This window comes from Trichechus manatus, unplaced genomic scaffold (assembly GCF_000243295.1).
Source record: "Trichechus manatus latirostris isolate Lorelei unplaced genomic scaffold, TriManLat1.0 scaffold00063, whole genome shotgun sequence".
NCBI classification, from domain to species: domain Eukaryota; kingdom Metazoa; phylum Chordata; class Mammalia; order Sirenia; family Trichechidae; genus Trichechus; species Trichechus manatus.
In genome coordinates, this window is record NW_004443999.1 from 8,160,561 (window position 1) to 8,181,439 (window position 20,879).

The 20,879-nt window shown below is 42.6% G+C and overlaps 1 protein-coding gene across 3 annotated transcripts in view; it reads left to right on the forward strand.

Annotated features, from left to right (window-relative positions):
- The first annotated feature begins 6 nt into the window (after nucleotides 1-6).
- Nucleotides 7-20,879, forward strand: part of NEDD4L (NEDD4 like E3 ubiquitin protein ligase) — a 379,907-nt gene continuing 359,034 nt past the window's right edge. For 2 of the 3 annotated variants that reach the window (XM_004379262.3, XM_004379263.2), the window contains exon 1: nucleotides 7-104. In XM_004379262.3, coding sequence (XP_004379319.1) covers nucleotides 57-104 — 48 coding nt within the window. In that variant the 5' untranslated portion in view covers nucleotides 7-56. The remainder of the gene's footprint in view (nucleotides 105-20,879) is intronic. The other variant, XM_023733989.1, reaches the window with a different exon arrangement.

A 20,879-nucleotide genomic window follows, 5' to 3' on the forward strand; every position in this document is an offset into this window, starting at 1 on the left:
GCAGTCCAGCCGCCGGGAGCGTGTGCGACCCCGCGCGGGGCGCCGGCCCGGGCTCCATGGCGACCGGGCACGGGGAGCCGGTGTACGGACTTTCAGAGGACGAGGTGAGTGGCCTGGACTCCCCGGGGATCCTGCTTCGCGCGGCCGGGAGGGCAGGGGACGACCCCGAGTGCGCGCCCCCCGCGCCAGCAGGGTACCCACAAGGCAGGGCGTCCGGAGCGGATGCTGGAGACTCGGGGCCTTAGTGGCGCCGGCGCCCCCGCCGTGCGCATTGTTTGTAAATATAGAGGCGCGACGCCCCAAGCCGCGCGTAGCCCGCCGCTCCGATTTCTTTTGCGGGCGCGTGCGCCCCTTCGCCCGCATGCGCCCCTCCCGCTCTCAGCAGTCTCCCGGGCTGTTAGGGAACTTTCTGCCCTCGCCCTGCAGTCTGGGAGTCCATGGAGTGGGTCACGTCTGGAGACCCGCGCCGCGCGGGGAGTCGGAATCGTTTCCCCACTCCCAGAACTTACTTTCTAATTATTGTCACCAAGTGCTCCGAAGCGTGTGGGTGCTTCTCGTGGTGGAAATGGGGGGACCCGAGGAGCTCTGGGTTGTCTGTCTCTCTGCCTTTCAAAGTCCAAAGCCAGGATTGTGGGTTTCGGGGTCTTTTTTGGTGGGGGAGGTGATAAGGGTGGTGGCAGGTGCTACTGGAAACTTGGAGGTAGCTTGCAGCCCTGCCATTTTTTTTCCCCCTCCCAATGGTTCAAAGCCCAGCACCTCGGGGGTGGGTGGAGAGACGACAGCGTTATCGATCTCTTTTATTAATAAAGCAATTAAATAAGCCACGCTCGCGAGGCTGTTGGTTTGGCTGGAAAGGGCTTTGTTTTTACCCTTACTGTCCCCTCGCGATCTCCCATTCCCCCCTGTTGAAACAATCCTGCTAAATCACCGCTCAGCCCCTTCTCGACGAGCCATGCTCGGCTCTCATTGGTGTGTTGCTCTGCCAAAGAGGGGAGTGGGAGGCCTGTCGCCGGCACGGCTTGACAGGCAAGCTGGATGGAGCAGGTAGGAGTGGTTTGCCATCTGGAGGGGTGCGCGCTCAGGTCTGGCTTCCCTTTCGAGAGGTGAATTTACAACCCTTGAAGCATTACTCAGCAGGGAGGTATTTCCTATCCTAGTTGTGCATTTCATGAAAAGTTGGTGTCTGGAAGTTCAGGCTTGCCCGATTCCTTTTCCTTCCCCTCCCTCCTTTCTTTTCTGCTGTCCCCTCTTTTCTCTGATGATGGGGGTGCGGTTAAAAGAGACTATTACCTGAGACTTGCCTACGTTATGGCTTCTCCTTTAGCAGAGCTGCAGCTTTCCTACCCTGGCATGGGGTGTGTGTATGCGTGTATGCTAAGTCTGGAAGCGCGTAGTGGAATCGTTATCTTGGGGGTGTGGAGGGTGTTTTGGGGTATGACTTTTTTTCTTTCTCAACAGTGCAAGGAAAAGATTGCTGTTGTCTTTATCTTATCAAAGAACGATCACAATGCAATCAGGTGTGATTTGTGTTGACTATTTTGCCACACTGTACTTGTGTAAAATAATTTCCCTTTTTTGTGCAGTTACTTGGGGACGGGGGAAAAGTAGCATTGTTTCAGTTACCCTGGGGATTCTCCTCTCCCCAGTCTCTTCCCTCTTTCAAGAGCTTCCCCTTTCATTCTCTGCTTCTCCATTTAATTAGTAGCAGCCAGGGCAGGCAGTGAGCTTTCTGAGGTGCTGAGATAGACCGGCATTCCTAAACAAAGGGGCTTGTGGGGGATGAAGACAGCTGAGTTCCATCTTAGGTTCTTTTATTTTATTCTTGAAATAACATAATTATTTTAAAAAGCTCCCTGAAGAAATGTTTTTTAAAAATGTTTTGGGAAATGCAGCTGGATGGATGAATCACATACGTGTCAATGTTGTTTGTGCTTTGTTTACATTTGCAGCCAGTGTCAGAATCCACGTAGAACATATCTTGCCACTTCTGTCTTGATGAGTTAGTACTGATGATCTTAATTGGTGTCCAGTGTGAAGGGATAGAAACAGAATGGTAGTATGTGTATATGACTGGATTCATGCCTGCGTATAGCTAGAAGGCTATCTGGGGCTGTAGAAGGACTAGCAAGAGGCAATGAAGATGCAGTATTTATTTGCCATGTTGCTGGCAAATATATAATAAAAGAGAAGTCTCATCTGTCTTCCTTTTTCAACTTGTTCCTACCAGTGAGTAAAATAAGCCCGGGCTATTTTGATGACTTCACATTTCTGTAGCATTTGATTTTTATGGGCAGTTTCATGCTGTCAGTTTGCCCTTCGGAATATCAGGGAATGCCTTTGTAGAATATTAACAACAAATTGTTGCATTTGCACAGCTTATTTGATCTCCCTGAATCAGTCAGTGTCAGAAAACAAATGGAAGATTTTACCAGGCACCTAAAGCGGAATGCCTGATGAAATGGCAACACGGTTTTTCCAAGGCATGTGAAACGTGAGTGCACTTCAGTTTACACACTTGGTGTGCTGTAGAACATCACACTCGAAGATATTTTGTTTGCCATATGCAAGAGTTATCTTCTGAATCTCTTACCAAAATCTGCACCCATACCAGCACGTTTCTTAAAAGTGAATTTGTATACTCATTTGAGGTTTAATGCAAAGCATTTTCTGCTTGGAGTGCACTTGGTTGTGTCCCATCTCATCAAGACTGTTTAGATGCAAGTCCTGGCTGATGATGAAGCATTGCATTCACCTAGAACATAGCACCATGGAGAGGCAGAGGGCACTGTTTCTCGGCGCATCAGCTGAGATCCATCCAGTTTGCAGAATGAAAGGGATTAAGATGTGGGCTTTGCTTATGCGAGTGTGTGTGGGGTTTATTTTTCATTGTGTATTTCTAGCTTAGGTTCCTCTGATTCGTTAGAGTTCATAGTCGCCCTGATGGAAATCACGACAGTTTAGGTAACCAAATTTGAAAACACCAGCAAATGAAGTACTTTTGGTGTTGGAAGGATTAACAGTTTAACAAAACTTCTGATTCGTGGCCCAGGATCAGATTTGGTTTGGAATCAGAACAGTTTGGACTAGTTTCTTCATCTGGCTTGGTCCCTTGGTGGGTTTTTTGTTTTGCTTTGTTTTTTGTTTTATTTATTTTTGGCAATCTATAGCACATTTTGACATAGTTTATTCATGAATTTTACTGTTAACCTTCCAATATCTTTCATCGTAGTGTCTTAGAAAGGTATCCTTTACTGAAAGGATTTTCTACTAAGTGAAATACTAGGACTTGGGTGACAGCCTTCCTACAGTACTAGGTGTGGCATACAAAATTTTTTGCTGGTTAGATTGAGGCAAATGGCAGAGAAAGGAGGGCCAAGCTGACATGAGCTAATAGTCTGACACACTGTCTCATTATTTTATACAAACAGGAATAATTAGCTAACGTTTTGAATGCTTCCTCTACGCCAAGCACTGTGCTAAGCCCTATACGTGTGCTATCTCATTTAATCCTCCTAAGAACCCTGTGAGGTATGCTACAATTTACAGATGAGAAATGCAGGCTCAGAGAGGCTAAGTGACCTGCACAAGGAAACACAGCTAGTAAGTTATGGAGCCAGGATTTAAACCCTCTTCTGTCGCAAAGATGTGGCAGTTGGCTTACGTAAAGAATTATAGCCTTGGAAACCCTGTGGGTCAGTTCTACTCTGTTCTTCAGGGTCACTGTGAGTTGGAATCAACTTGACGGCAATAGGTATGTATGGGTATGTATTTTTTAACATGCTGAATAATCCTGCCTCCCTTTCAACTGTCTTGAAAGGTCTTCATAGCTCGATTATTCATGATAATGTAAGATAGAGATCTGTGTCAGAGGTTGCAAACTGATTGCTCATGGGCCAGATTTGACCAGTAGTCCTGCTTTGTATAGGCTCCTTGGTGTTTTAAAGCTTGGGAATTTTCATGGAAAACGGTAAAAACCTGGCTTCATTTGGGACTGAATTCTCACTTGGCAGCAGTTAGTGGCTTTGAGTCATGTCACTTGAGATGTGGCCTTCTGTTACAGTTGCCACAGTCCTCACTGCTCCCTGTCATCTTTGGTTTCTCTTTACTCATTAGCACATCATCATCCACTTAATAATTGACATTTGGGGTTAACCTTTGGCATAGATACTGTATTTCCTTATCTTCAAGATGCTGTCAATTTTAAGATGCACGATTATTTTATGTACAAGAAAGAAAGAAATTGCTGTAAAATTATGATCTGTCATCCACTTCATGAAGCATCTGCAGTTCCGAAATGTTAAAATACCCAGACAAGGATGTTTTAGAATTGATGAGTTACAGTAATTAGGAACCTGGCATAACTCCGAGCTGTCAGTTTCAATATTCCCAATCATTCAAAACTAAAGTCAACTGCTAATCAGATTTCAGCTTTTCTGTCTCCAAGAAAAGGCTTAGAATAAGACAAATGCTGTTGAGTGGGCATTAACAAAGAAATGGGAAGCCTAGATGATATGCTACCTGAAGAGCCATCTGTAAGTAATTAAGAATAGTCTTTAATTTTTAAAAAGTGGTCTGTATGTGTTTTCAAGAGCTCGCTTGAGAAACCTCCGCAGGCCATCTTTGCAGCTGTGCGAAGTGGTCATGACAAGATTGCTTTAGGAAATTACACTTTAGACATTGTGTGAATCTACAGGTGGATTACCTAGAGGAAGATGAGTCTTGGCCCATTCATTTCAACCAACAAATGCCTGTAGAAGACCTATCCCTGCCTGAGAATACACTGTGCGCCGAGGAAGTGGACGATCACAATCAGTCTGTGCCAGGATTGCCAACATTTGAACAACAAACTCTAAAAGCACCATTTCAGATGTTACATTGTTGAATGTTATGTTCAGTATGTTTTGCTGTGACATCTAAAAGCAGTTTTCTTTTGAAAATCGGCAGATATAATCTATTTTTTAAATTCTATTCTCATTAAATTTCTATTTTCTACTAGGATGTGATTTCTGTGGAGTTTGTAGAAGTTGACACGCTTGTTTCATATGCTTTTCAGTTATATTAAGTCAATGTTGAGTTGTTTGTTACTGAAAAGTCATTTATTTACGGAATAAAAATAATTTTGTTCATTGAGGTGAGGGCAGTGGTAAAATGAGAGTCCTCAGATGATTGCAGTTTCTTCAACTACCATGTATAACTGCAATTTTAGGGGAGCCCTGATAGTGCAGTGGTTAAAGTGCTTGGCTGCTAATCGAAAGGTCAGTAGTTTGAATCTACCAGCCACTCTGTGGGAGAAAGATGTGGCAGTCTGCTTCAGTAAAGATTAACAGCTATGGAAACCCTATGGGGCAGTTTTGCTCTGTCCTGTAGGGTCGCTATGAGTCGGAATCGACTTGATGGCAGTGGGTTTGGTTTGACTATAGTGCAATTTAAAGGGAATTGATTGAGTGGTACTCAGGCACCCTTTCAAGAGAGGGAGTGTCCACATTATCAGGAAATTTCCTTGCGGGTGTTGGGCTTGGGATTCTGAGGAACATCAGTTTGTCTGGTATATATTAGGAGAAATGAGTAATCTCAAGGAAATCCTCGAAGCTGAGAATGGTGTTAGAATGTAACATTAATGGTGTTAGAATGAAGCAATTTTTTTTGCGTTTCCACTAAATTGCTTCTTCATTCATTGTGAGGGGAAGAAACTTTATGTTCATTGCTAATTTAATCACATTTCTGCATTTAAAAAAAGAAACAACAAAACAAACTCATTGCTGTCACTGGATTTTGACTCATGGCGACCCCATGTGTCAGAGAGTAGAACTACTCTATAGGGTTTTTCTTGGCTGTAGTTGTTAATACAGAAGCAGATCGCCAAGCTTTTTTTCTTTGGTGCTGCTGGGTGAGTTTGAACCGCAAACCTTAGGTTAGCAGTTGATTGCAAACTGGTTGTGCTATACAGGGACCTTTTCTGCATTGTGTAGTTATTTAAATGACATACAATATGGAAGTAAGTGATGGGGGAAGGAAACATTAGTTTCTCTTTGGTTGATTGAGGGTAACAATAAATGTTTAATTTTGACATTAACCTGGGTTAACCTGATGCTGTTGAGTCTATTCCGACTCATAGCGACCTTATAGGACAGAGTAGAACTGCCCCGTAGGGTTTTCAAGGAGCACCTGGTGAATTCGAACTGCCAACCTTTCAGTTAGCAGCCGTGGCTCTTAACCATTATGCCACCACGGTTTCCAATTTTGACATAATGTTTATTAAACATATTTTATTGCTGCTCTTACGTTTTGAGTTCTAGACTAGTGGCAGCAGTGAAAGGAGATCCTAATTTAAGAGTTTTCATGGTTTTTGATGTTGCTGATCTTTGAGTAAGTGGTTTTTTTGTCACTGATATATTTGTTAATTGGTAGTAAAGCAAAAACATATTGATCTTTTGACAGTCCGTGCTAAAACTAAACCAAACCCATTGCCATGGAGTTGATTCCAACTCACAGGGACCCTATAGGAAAGAGTAGAACTGCCCCATAGGGTTTTCAAGGAGCACCTGGTGGATTCAAACTGCCGATCTTTTTGGTTAGCAGCTGAGCTCTTAACTACTGCGCCACCGGGGCTCCAGTCCATGCTAAGGAGGATCAAAATACTATATGAATAATATAATGGTAGTAGTGTTAGAGTAGTCGGATTAATAAAAGGTGTGAGAAGCGTGATAAAATGTTACTTGCTGTTTTTATACTGTTTCTCTTCCTGGCCTCAGTATAAATAAATAAATTTCATTTTCTGACTATAGGTGGCAGTGTTTGTACTGTTCCCCCTCTGGCTTGGATGTTGCTTGTTGGTAGAAGCAGAGCATAATTTAGACATGAGAATAAACTAGATTTAGAAAACATTATTTTCCTACCGCTAAAACAAAATGAAAAATCAGTTATAAAAACACCTAAAGCAATGTTTCTCAATGTGGGCAGTACCAGGAGTCATCTGTTTTCCAAGTTTTTCGATGTCCTCTTGCCCAGGGTTTATTAAAATTTGGGAGAGGGACAGGCATTTAGATTTGGGACAGAATGCTCCCTCAACATGCAGGCACACAGAAGGAGTCGTTTGAGAACCACTGTTACAATCCTTTCTTCTTGGGTGTGTTAAAAAACAACAACAACAACAAAAAAACCATTGCTGTCGAGTTGATTCTGACTCATAGCAACCCTATAGGACAGAGTAGAACTGCCCCATGGAGTTTCCAAGGCTGTAGTCTTTATGGAAGCAGACTGCTACATCTTTCTCTGGCAGAGCAGATGATGGGTTCTAACCACAGACTTTCGGTTAGCAGCTGAGTGCGTACCCATTGGGCCACCAGAGCTCCTCTTGGGTGTGTAGGAACTTCTAAATAGTAATTCTAGTTCTGCTGTGGAGACATTTCCATCATTTGCTGTCATTGACTTTAAGAAGGAATTAATAATTATCATTATTCCCAGATCTTTGATCGCTGGAAGTATCCTTTAATCTTGACACAAGACTGGGAGTCAAGTTCTAGCCAAGAGTGTGGTGGTGTAAAGACATGGGACTGTCTTTCATTAATATATAGGACATTGTTGTAATGTTTTGTTCTGAACCCAAGTGGTCTGAATGCTGAATACTCTTACAGTGCTTCTAGGTGAGAAAAGCCATATTACATAAGTGTTTCTGGGGTAACTAGTTTAAATTTGACACTTTAGTGGCCTCTTTGTCCCTGACTCCAAAGCCCTGTAATGATTCAAACCTCGCCAAGTTTAAATGGCGCGACTATCAGATTACCCGCTGTCATCAAATTCAGCGCTGTGTGAATTCTTTGGCAGGCAAGCAGCCACTGAGTGATTTCATATTCTTTTTATATTTCCTATTCACCAAGAGAAAAGGGCCATTCAAAAGTGAGTTTCTTTTAGTGTGAACTGCTGGGATGGGAAATCCATACTATGAAGGTGGAACTTGGCTTGTAGGGCTATTGGCCTGATGAAGAGGATGAACAGAGGCCGGAGGAACTGTCCCATTGCTGGGTGGTCTACACCGGCACCCTTGACTTCCCCTGGGCTCCAGTGGACCCCGGGCTTCCCAGACACACTGAAGTTAGGTCTTAATGGTTCACGTGAGTGTCTTCAGTGTGTTTTCCATCACTATCAGGTGTAGAAGATGTGCTGTAGACTTATTTCCTCTTTTGCTTGATTGAAGGAGCCCTGGCAGCACAATAGTTATGCACTCGGCTCCTAACTGACAGGTTGGCAGTTCGAATCCACACAGTGGCTCTGCAGGAGCAAGACCTGACAGTCTGCTCCTGTAAAGATTACAGCCTAGAAAATGCCGTGAGGCAGTTCTACTCTGTCACATGGGGTCACTGTGAATCAAAAATTGACTCAACGACACCCAACAACAACAGTGCTTGATTGGGCATCTCCAATGGTGTGCGGAGACCAGAGAGAGAGAGAGAACAGACTCCATGGCACAATGAGAAGGGCCTGAGTTAGCACAGTTTTCACCTAATTTTATTTATCCTTTCCAGCCTAACTTAAAGCCTGGCTCCTCTTGCCTCCTTGGGTGTCGTTCTGGATCATGTTTTGTAATGTGTCTTTTAAAGCACATTGTAAAACTGGAATTTCCATTTTGGGCAAAGCATTGGGATTGTAATAATAGAAGAAGAACTGCAGCTGGGAATGATGTCCAGCACACTCGTACCTGACGGGATCACGCTAACTTGCTGCAGTTGAACATCTGTTAGGAATTAATTTTTAAAATGCAAAGTTAAATAGTTTTTTAGTGACTTACACAACTTTAAGTTTCATATTTACATTTTGGCAAGTGAGTGTTGGATATCATCAATTTCGAGGAGCCTGGTGAGGGCAGGCTTTGGGTTGGAGGTGATGTAGGAGAGGAAGATCCTTTTATTAGTATTTCCTGTTTGTTGCTTAATTGAATATGTTTATGTTTCTATTGAATGAGTTAGTTTTAATTACATTTGTAAACTTTTATTTTGAAATTCTGGAAGTCATTTTCATCTGTTTTTTTCCAAAAATGAAAGTAAGCCTAAGATATTTAGAGAAATGCTTAGTAGACACTCAATATTAATGATTTAATAATGAAACAAAGTGTGTGTATATATACACATATACATATGTACATATATATGTACATCCATACATATATACATAAATATCTGGATAGATGGTGTTGAATCAACTCCAAATCATGACAACCTTATGTACAACAGAGCAAAATGTTGCCTGGTCCTGTCCCATTCTCATGACTGCCAGCATGTCTGAGTCCATCCTTGTAGCTGTCGTGCCTACCCATCTCATCAAGGGACTCCTACACCTTCTCTGGCCCTCTCCACCAAACGCGATGTGCTCCTCCAGTAACTGATTCCTCCTGAGTCCAAAGCAAACAAGTCAGACAATGTTCTGTTGTGATCCATAGGGGTTTCACTGGCTAATTTTAGGAAGTAAATTGCCAGGCCTTTCTTCCTAGTTTGTCTTAGTTTGGAAGCTCTTCTGAAACCTGTCCAGCATGGGTGACCCTGCTGATATTTGAAATACCAGTGACATAGCTTCCAGCATCGCAGTAGCAAGCCAGCACAGTATGACAAACTGACAGATGGGTGGTGGAGACCTATCTCCCTGTCTGTCGCCATTCCACTGGATCAAAACAAAGGCTCCAAGAACCTCATGAACCCTCAAATTTGCTGTTAGAATCTAAAGAATGAGAGTCTTTTGGAAATCCTGTGCTTTTCTAATTCTCTATTTTTCCCCCTCACAATTAATAAGTGATTTATCTTTGGGTATATCATAATGCTAAATTCAGTTTTCGGTTTGGTTTGGAAAGTGGAAGGAGTCTGAAATTTAAAGAAAGCACAAACCTGAGAATCAGTTTCCTTCTTTTTTTCCTTCCCCCTCTAGTTCCTTTGGAAACCCTGGTGGTGCAGTGGTTAAGTGCTGTGGCTGCTAACCAAAAGGTCGGCAGTTCAAATCCACCAGGCACTCCTTGGAAACCCTGTGGGGCAGTTCTACTCTGCCCTATTGGGTTGCTATGAGTCAGAATCGACTTGACAGCAATGGGTTTTTTGGTTTTCTTGTTCGTTTTTTGCATCATGCCTTGCATGTGATAATTAGATGCAACCGTAATTAGAGTATGTTTATACTTTGAACTGGTTGTATTTCCTTCCCGCTTATTAACGCCAGAGGATAAATAGGTGCAGCCCTGGGATTGAGCTAGAACTAGAGGGAGCTGAACTCTCCGTGATGATTTTGAGTTCTAGAGTATGTTTATAATGATTATTGAAAAATTGGTATGTGCAGCACCGCCTGCCTTTGAAATTGGTGTCTTAATTTCCAGTGGATATTACTAGTGAAAGAGGACATTCTAAGTGGGAGTAAGAACTTTCTTTCCCTCCTTTCTTAGAAAGTGAGGTAGAGAACAGTGTAGCCACCAGGGTGAGTGGTGGGGCGGGGACATGTTGAAGAATAGTTAATAACATGAACATGGCAGCAATATAATATTAAAGAGGAAAAAGTAGGTTACAAAACAGTAGGGACAGTAGAATCTTATTGTGGTTGAAAGCATTTATGCGTAGAAAAAAATGACTAAGGAATAGTGTATACTAGGATGTTAATGGTAGTTACCTTCAAGCAAAGGGATTACAGGTAATTTTTGTTCTGTTTTGCTTACTTGCATTTTCTGTATTTGTATAATGAACATTTTAATATAAAATGTTAGTATAATATAGAAGCTAGCTTAAAAGTGAGATAGATGTAGTTCAAGCTTTGGGTAGAAATTAGAAGCCTTGTTTGGAACAAATATTAATCGTATTTGTTCAGTGGAACACGTTTATCAAGAGCCCGCCTTGTGCTTTGTATCTAAGGATACCAAGGTCACCGCTTTGCCATCTTGCCTTTTAGGAGCTCACCATCAAGTTGGGAAGTGGGTGTGGAGAATAGGCAGAGGATTGAGTATTTTTCAGAAAAAGTGACTGGTAAATTAGATTTCTTTTAAAACTTGCAGCATGCAAAATAGTTGCTTCATTTTTTCCATAAGGGACACTTAAAATTTGTATTTTCAGCCTTCTTTGTATTATAATTACACAAGAGTAATTTAAATTTTGAGTAGTATTCTGTGTTCTGTGAAATTTTTTTCTGTGTACTATGAAATTTGTAGCAAGTGATCAAACTCAAATCTGCTTCTCTTTATTTTTGTTGCTTTGGGTTTTGAGTTAGAGCTCTTGTTTCTACCCTGTTGTATTATTGAATAGTTTTGGATGTCAAAATGGTCGCTATACGTAGCTATAATCATCAATACAAATATGTAAGCGGCTGGAAGCAGCTTCTTCATTTTGCCTTCCAGTTGACTTCTAATGTCTGTCGAGTGTTGGATGTGACACAGAGAACGTTTTGTAGTGGTCCTTTCCCAAACCAAAGGGTAGTCTTAGCAAATACCATGTTACTCTGTCCCCTTCCTCCTCAAACCTTTTAATATTCTCAAATAAGAGTGCATCTTACATTTGATAAGTATGTTCAGTATGGTAGTGGATTCCTCACACTCACACTGCACTCCCCACTCCCTCAAGCCAAAAAAGGTTACAGCTTACAGTTTATGGTATCTTAAAATTGTTGTATTTGAGTTGGCCAATCTCACTTTGTTTATTGTGACAGCCCATGTGTTACGATCCCCAGCATTCGTGGGGACTAGAACCTATCTATCTTGTTCAGTTATGATGTGTCAATTAGGAAGCTTCTACCTAGACAGGAAATATGCTACTCAATTATGTCGTCAAAGAACCAGGTTGTATTCTCTGCTCTGACATCTATTGTCTGGCTCTTTCTAGAGGCCTTAGTGGTCATAGATTAGCTGCCAGTGGTGGTCAGGGCTGCACTCTTTTTTAACTTCTTGCAGAAGAAAGAAAATGGCTTTCTTTTAAGAATAAGGAAATCTCTCTTTCTGCTTCATTGGCAGAGAGGCTTAGATCTGCTTATTCCTCCCACAGCCAGCCAGTGGCAAGGAGGGGGTGGAATTACCTTTATTGCATTAAGGATTCACCCTTTGAGCTAGGGTGAGATCAGCCATGATGACACTATGGGCCACCCCTTGGGTTATTCATTCTTTTTATTTTTTAATAATTATTTGTTGTCGTGAATATATATACCAATTCAATGAATTCTACATGTACAATTCAGTGACATTGATTACATTCTTCAAGTTGGTGACTCAGATATAGTATACACCTTCAGAAATGGTATACACCTTCGAAAATGCATGTCCTCCCTTTCCTCAGGGAGGCAAGCCAGATATCCATCTAAGTATTACAGGGATTTCTGGATGATACAGTATTACTTCTGTTATACCTGAAAAGAGTTTATGGTCTGATGACCTATGGCTAAATACATTACATTCCTCAAAGCAGCCAACATACAATGGTGAAGAAAGAACAGGATAACTACAGTAAAAAAAAAAAAATCCCATTTGGAGTTGGGGAAAATAAGAAAACCCCCAGTGTGGTAGCTAGTCAACCAGGAATAGCAAGGAGTCCTTTGCTTGGTCATCTTCTGGCAGCTTCTGGTTATGTTGAGTTACATTCAGTGTGAGAATCTTCCTTGGTCGTTGTCCTTTCTAGCTGCACCTGGTTTGGTGGTCGCTGGGAAAGTCCCTCTTCTTGGGTCCTGCTTGGATGTTAGTTTGGGGCTAGGGGACTAATTGTCCTGGGGTTGAACAGTCACAGGCTCTTGTCAGCAAGCTGGGAGTTTCTTTGGCAATACTGCTCCCATGAAAACTTAGGTTCTGGGTGTGTTTGCTTTTCCAGTCAATTCCATGGGCTGGTAACCACAGCCAGTGATCTTATCTAGGTGAAGTCTCTGATTCTAGAAATTTCTGTCTTTTAGCAACAGGTCTCTATGCCCCACTCATCCCCATAGCTTCTGCCTGAGGCAATTTTAAAATAGCCTTGAATGAAGGTAAACCCAGGTTGGATCCCAAACTGAGACAGTTTAACCCACTCTGCCTTTGCTGTGGCATATCTAGAATGCCCAGCTTCCCAAGATTGGGATTGTGGGATTTACACGACCCTCTGCGCTCCCCTCCTCTTAACCCTCCCCATTTTATTTATAGTACCTCTTATTTTTGGTATAAAATCTGCTGTAGTTAGGGTTCTTGATTGCAAATAACAGCAGCTGATTATAACTAATTTAAACAGAAAGGGAATTTATCAGAGGACTTTTGGATAGCACAGAAATATTTGTAAAGCTAGAGAGCCAGACCTGGACAGTGGTCAGGGACCAAGGGAAGCCAGGCATCCAGAATCACAGCCAGAGACCCCCACAAGAGTCACCTGAGGAGACCCCTTCTCCCAGTGTTCCATGGCTGTCTCTGGAAGCTGCATGGTGACCCACTCTTGATGATTCGCTTGAAGGACTCACAAAACCCAGAAGTTGTTATACTCATGGTTACGGTTTATTACAGTGAAAGAACCCAAAACAAAGTCAGCAAAGGGAAGAGGCACATGGGGCAAAGTTTTGAGAAAATCAGGCACAGACTTCCAGAAGTCTTCTCTCAGTGGAGTGTACAGGATGCACTTAGTTCCCCCAGCAGTGAGTTATGACAATATGTGTGAAATGATGTCCACTAGGGAAGCTCATTAGAGACTCAGTGCCCAAGGTTTTTATGGGGGTTGGACACATAGACACTCTCTGTGCCTAGCACATACCAGAATTCTAGACTCCCAAAAGGAAAGCAGGTGTTCAGCATAAACCACATGGTTTGCACAAACGATCTAGGCATAGTGAGCCACTCTCATCAGTCAGGGAATTTTATATCAGTGTAGGGAACTGTTTACCCTTCAAGTTCTCAGATTTTTGCTGTGATATTTCAGAGCCTACATTTGAAACCATATTTCATTGTGTTGGCATAAATAATCCTTCAGTTGGTTCAAGTTTGGGAGATGAGACAAAAATGGTCTGAGTACATCAACGATGTCCTCCTGCCCAGAAAAGGCCACATAATCATGTGGCAGACAGTGTGGACGTTTGCTTCCTTTTGTAGTTAACAAGTCTTGGGGGGAACTGAGTCGTCACATCAAACCCAACTGTGGTAGCATAGCTACGCTGAACCCTAAGAACCAGCTCGGTAGCAGCCAGTGCCATAAGGATTTAAAACTCGTTTTCTTCTGTAAGGAGCCCTGGTGGTGCAGTGAGTAAGTGCTCAGCTGCTAACTGAAAGGTTGGCGTTTTTAACCCACCAGCTGCTCTGTGGGTAGAAAGATGTGGCAGTCTGCTTCCGTGAAGATTAAAAACCAAACTATGCCCGTTGCTGTCAAGTTGATTCCAACTCATAGCAACCCTATAGGACAGAGTAAAACTGCCCTGTAGAGTTTCCAAGGAATGGCTGGTGGATTTGAACTGCTGACCTTTTGGTTAGCAGCCAAGCTCTTAACTACTATGCCACCAGAGCTCCCCATTAAGATTACAACCTTGGAAACCCTATGTGCCGTTCTGCACTGTTTTATAGGGTCTCTATGAGTCAGAATCGACTCGATGACAACAGGTTTTCTTCTATAAATGAAACAAAAGTATTTAAGTCAGCATAGAGGGGAGAGTGGAGAGAATTTTTTTCCCTTTGAAACTGGATGTTGAGTTTGAGAAGTAAGTACTGTTCTAATTAGTAGTTGATAACCATAATCCACTTTTCTGGTATCATCTTACCTTTTTTTCTTCTTTTGCTCTGATTTTTTATAAACCTTTTTTTATAGTTTTATGTTTTATACATTCCTTTAAGCAACTGCATTCTTGTTAGAATGAGGTTGTCTTAGTATGCAAAAAAGAAGATTAATAATTGCAGAAAGGGGCAGGAGTACCCAATATTGAACACTTTTTATCAATAGGAAGAGGTGGGATGGCAGCTCCCAAATTTCACAATACTGCTTATATCACTTGTGGAATGACAGTGTCTTAGGGTTCTCTAGAGAAACAGAACCAGTAAGATATATATCTGTCTCTATGTTGTTAGGTGTTGTCAAGTTGTTTGAGCCCATTGTTAAAGCCCTTGTGTCAGTCCATCTCATTGAGGGTCTCCCTCTATTTTGCTGACCCTCCACTATACCAAGCATGATGTCCTTTTCCGGGCATTGGTCCCTCCTGATAACACGTCCAAAGAACGTGAGACAAAGTCTTATCTTTCTCGCTTCTAAGGAGCATTCTGGCTGTACTCCTCCAAGGCAGATGTCTGTATATCTATGTATATCTGTATTTTTCTGTCTCTGTGTGTGTGTGTGTGTGTATAAAACATCTCGAGAAGAGGGGGAGATAGCATATAGATACAGGATTTTAAAGGATCGACTCATGTGATGTGGAGTTGACAAGTCCAAAATCTGTAGGTCAGGTAATGGGCTGGTGATAACTGCAGTCTAGTGTCCCAAACCCGTAGGTTGGGCAGTGGAAGAGTGGAGAGTGAGAGTGTTCAGGCGACATGTGTATTCATCACTGTGGCTCCTGGGGAAGAGAGGCTTCTCCTTTCTCTAGTTCTGTTGCTGTGGTTTAATTCTCGGGCAACAAGGGCATGGCCCTTCTCTGCCAGATTGTGTTAATTTTGGAGTCTGAAAAGAAATGACAGTTTCAAACAGACCCTCTGGTATTGGTAATGGCAGTTTCAGCAGTTTTTTTGCCCTTCTAAGAATCTGGGGGGGAAAAAAAAACCAAAACTGTAAAGTGATCAAAGGTGGGTTTATGCTTTTCTTTTGTGGAAAGTATATTTGTCTCTTTTGAGGCCTGGAGAGGCGAGAGGTCTTTTCAGTTATCATTTTAGGGAAGGAGAATGGTTAAGAGAAAAATTCTAAGTAATGATACAGACTAGAAAAAAGGAGTCCCTGGATGGAGCAGACGGTTGAGTGCTCAACTACTGCTGAAAGGTTGGCATTTCAGACCTACCCAGAGGTGCCTTGGAAGACAGGCCTGGTGATCTACTGAAAGGGCTATGTTATGGATTGAATTGTGTCCCTCAAAATGTGTGTCAACTTTGCTAGTCCATGATTCCCAGTATTGTGTGATTGTCCACCATTTTGTAATCTGCTGTGATTTTCCTACATGTTGTAAATCCTACCTCTATGATGTTAATGAGGTAGGATTAGAAGCAGTTATGTTAATGAGGCAGAGCTCAATCTACAAGATTAGGTTGTGTTGTGAGTCAATCTCTTTTGAGATATAAAAGAGAAGTGAGCAGAGAGACAGGGAACTCCTACCCCCAAGAAAGTAGTGCCAAGAGCAGATCGTGTCCTTGGGACATGGGGTCCCTGTGATGAGAAGCCCCTAGACCAGGGGAAGATTAATGACAAGGACCTTCCTCCAGAGTCGACCGAGGGAGAAAGCCATCCCCTGGAGCTAGCACCCTGAATTCAGACTTCCAGCCTCCTAGACTGTGAGAGAATAAACTTGTGTTTGTTAAAGCCATCCACTTGTGGTATTTGTTTTAGCAGCACTAGATAACTGAGACAAGTTACAACCCTGAAAACCCTATGGAGTGCAGTTCTACTCTGCACACATGGGGTTGCCATGAGTCAGAATCAACTCCATGGCAACTGGTTTGGTTTTTGTTTTTTTGTTTTTTTTTTTTGGATACTGTGTTTGGGACCAGAGATTATCATCAATAGGATGGCGCCTTGTGCGAGGAAGTGCCTAATCTGAGACACGCCCGTAACCCAAGTTCTCATTCATTGCAGTAGGTTAAGTAATACAAATCACTATGCAGGAAGGTGCTGTTGAGACTGTGGTGTGAAGATGGGTCAGAGAAGACAGGGTGCCCAGCTTTGAAAAGGGATATCTGAGCTGGGTTTTAAATGATATTTATAAAATAAACTGACACCTAGGATTTGAGCACTTACCATGTGCTAGGTACTGATGTAAATGTCCTCCCAAAACCAACTCATGTAATCTTCACAGCAACCCTTTGCAGTAGGTACTGTTATCTCCATTTTACAGATGGGGAAAATGAGGCACAAAGAGGTTTAAAGAGCTAGTAAGTGGGTGAACGAGGGTTTGAACCAAGGCAGTCTGACTCCAGAGACCTTGAGAGAGACAAAGCCGTCTTAGGATTCTTCATTCATTGGGGAACTGAGGCATGAACTGAAGCTGAGGCTGAGAGGCCTGGCTGTAAAATTTGAAGGAGAAAGTGACTGGATGGTGAACTGCCTTATAGACCTTGTTAAGGAGCTTTATCCTTTGAGACATTTTGAGCGTGTTTTGGTCTGTGCTTTCGGAGAGCTGCCCTGTAGCGTTGGGGAGGCTAGGTTTGAGTTGGACAACAGCAGGAAGCCACCAGCTGACCAGGCAGCGTTGGTGCTCATAGCAGTGCAGGCGAGAAATGCAGGAGGTATTTTGGAGGGCAACTCCAGTGGATTTGGTTACTGTTTGGTTAGATGAGAAAAAGGAAGCAATCCAGAATAATCTCCCAGATTTCTTGCTTCAGAGACCATGCAGATGGGCGGAAGGAAGGAAACCTACATTTATTAAATACCTACTATGGTGGTTCTGTGAAACCCTGGTGGCGTAGAGGTTAAGAGCTATGGCTGTTCTTTGGAAACTCTATGGGGCAGTTCTACTCTGTCCTATGGGGTCGTTATGAGTTGGAATCGACTCGATGACAATTTTTTTTTTTTTGTACTGTGGTTCTCGAGCCTTGGTGGCGCAGTGGTTAAGAGCTCCGCTGCTGACCAAAAGGTCGGCAGTTCTTATCTACCAGCCACGCCTTGAAAACCCTTTGGGGCACTGCTACTCTGTCGTATAGGGTCGCTGTGAGTCGGAATTGACTCGACGGCAGCGGGTTTGGTTTGGTTGGTATGGTGGTTCTAAACTGGGTGCTGTTTGCCCCCCCCAGGATGCATTTGGGTGCCATGACTTGGGAGGGAGTGTTGTTCTGGCACCTGATGGGTAGAGACCAGGGGTTCTGTTAAACATCCTGCATTGCCTACAACAAAGAAGTATCCAGTTGAAATGTTAGTAGTGCTGAAGAGGTAAAACCCTGCTCTAGTTTTACCTAGTTATCTCATTTAATCCATAAATCAGCCACATGAGATTGTAATTACTGGGTTTCAGATGAGAAAATTGAGGCTTAGAGAAGATGAGTCACTTAACCAAAGCCACACAGCTAGTAAGTGCCAGATCTGGGTTTTGAACCCTGGTGTTCCATATATCAAAATCCAGGAATGCCCACTTCAGGGCTCCCCTCTGCGCTAGCTCTCACAGAGCTGCAAAGGAGAGAAGCGTGCATGTTGGGTTGTGGGTTTTTTTTTTTTTCTGTTAGTGGTGGCTTCAGACTAGAGGAGTCAGGAAGGAAGGTGGTTATTTATAGTCAGCTCTGTAAGATCAAATTTTCCAATCCTGAAGGACTTATAGCGGTTAGTTCAAAGAAATATTATTATTTAGATGTTGGCATTCCCCTGTAACTATAAATATGAGAATGTTTACCATCATTTCCTTTAAAAACACTACTGTTATCGTTAATGTAAGACAAAATGCAAATGATATATCTCAAAAACCTATTTATTCCCTGTGGATATGAACTGTTATAGGCTTTTCCCATTAATTCAGTTACTAAGCATCCGTGAGGAAAAGGCAAGACTGAAGAAGGAATTTGGAGGGATGAGATAGGACACTTCTGGATTTAGAGATAGTTGAATCATTAAAATACCTTGATTTGCTAGAGGTATTTCTTTTGAGAATCAGTTTGTTTTGATTTGGTCTAGAATGGTCAGAAGGCTTTTGATAGTTCAAGATAAAACATGGGGTTTATAATTCTGCCAGGTACTATCTACTTTTAATAGTTGTTATTCAGTTCCCAGGTAGACTTTGGATACGTGTGGCAGGATTCCTTGTGGGACCATGGTATCTAGCTTTACAGACAGAGTTCTCACAGTCGAACTGTTCATAATTTCAAGGTTATGTATTTTAAGATAATTTTGGGATGTTACTCTGAATGAGACTGCTCTATTAAGATTGAGAAAGTTGTTTTTGTAGGTGTGATTTTTCTGTGCAACAGTGATTTTGTGTCTTTTCATTGTTTGGCCACACAGTGCACTGGAGCTTGGGCTGTTGGGGCCATTTGGTGAGTGTGAGTGAAGTGTCTGTAGGACACCGATTAGGTCAGTTGTCATAAAAAGCGCTGGGATGTGGCAAGCTATGCATTGTATTTTTTTTGAAACATGTTTGCTACACCTTCAAATCTGATGGCCAATTTTCCTAGAAAATAGATTCTTAGAAGGGCACTGAGGACCTCATAGAGTTTGGTAAGAAACCAGGGCTTCAGACTTTATGTTGGGAAAGAGAAATACTGAGATCATGTTTTAATTATGGCACAGATTAATACAGACCCTGCAGGAAAAGGGGGGGGGGGACTTAAAACTTGCATCCCACTGCAGAAAAGGAAGTTTGCTCAGAACGTTGCTAACATCTACCAGCCTGGAGTATTGTTAGAAGAGTGTGGGGGCAGTCTGACCTTCTCTAACTTCCCAAGGGGAAAGGAGAATCAAGATTAACCGCCCAAGGCTGATTGCTGTGAGGGGGAGGTCAGACATGCCTTCTTTCTCTGCCATCTTTACCAATGCTGTCACCAACCGTCCCTCCCACGGCACTGTCTACTTCTCTGCTGGGTTTTATAATTCATTGCAGTGGTCACACGGAACTCACAGACAATACTTACGATGATGGGTTAACAGGGAGGTAACAGGTTACAATTCAGGTTGAGAAACGCTCAGGATACAGTTCTTCCATTAGGATAGGCTCTTCCCAGCTGTGCTGGCAAGCAGGCCTATCCCTGGCCCCTGGCCTCTGCCCTGCTCAAGCAAGTGTTACAAAGCTCTTTTAGCTCTTCGAGTAAGTGTCCTGAGGCACCCTACTCCACCAGTAAGCCTGGAGCCTAAGGTGCTCAGCTCTAGCTCGTGGGTCAGCAGACCTAGCTCCACCAAGTGCCAGGAGGTTCCCTACTCGACCAGCAAGCCTCCTGCCCCAAGGTGCTCAGCTTTCTTCCTCTCCTGGGAAACCCACCATGCCATCTCCTGCCACCATTTCTCTGCCACCACTTCTTGCTGTCTTCCATGTTACAACACTCTCTCTTGGTCTCCTGGTTCCAGGAGCTTCTCAGCGCAGGGATCCCAGGTCCAAAGGATGTGTTCCGCTCTTGACCCTTCTTCTTTGGTGGTAGTGAGATTCTCTTCTTTCTGCCTCTGGGATGGCTCATTTCAAGCCCAGTAGGAATGCAAAACTGACCAATCTCCTTGGTGGGCCACAATTACCCTATTTGCATAGTCCCATCCAATCACTTACGTCGGAGTTACAAGACAATGGTGAGAAAGGCCACACAAAATGATCCATTAAACCACAAGTATATATCCTACAACCTTGAGCTCAAGTATGGTTTTCTTCTTTTCAACTTCCTCTGTTTAGATTTACATCGATAACATAAAATAATAATAGGAGTTTTAACAAAGAACTGAAGGGTTGACCAATTAGTGGACCACTTCTAAACTTAGCCCAATACTAAAGGTTAAGAATAAAAATAGCAATTGTTTTATCCATTATATTAATGTTAATATTACTTAGTGCTTAACTGATTGTGCTTTTTCCGCTCCAAGATTTTCCCATTGAGGAATACTGTATTCTAATATTGTTTTCCTTGGGAAGAACAATTAATCATGTGTTTCCTTTTCTGCAGTGGGAAGACAACAGGCAATATGATATAGTGCAGTATTGTTTTAAAGCTTGAATAAAGTAGACCACCTTTAGAGAGAATACATTAGAGAAGACCCCAAGTGTTGGCTTAAATTATTTTTATTATAATGTTTCTTAAAATATACCCAAAACATAAAAGGATGAATAAACATGCTTATAGCTTGTAT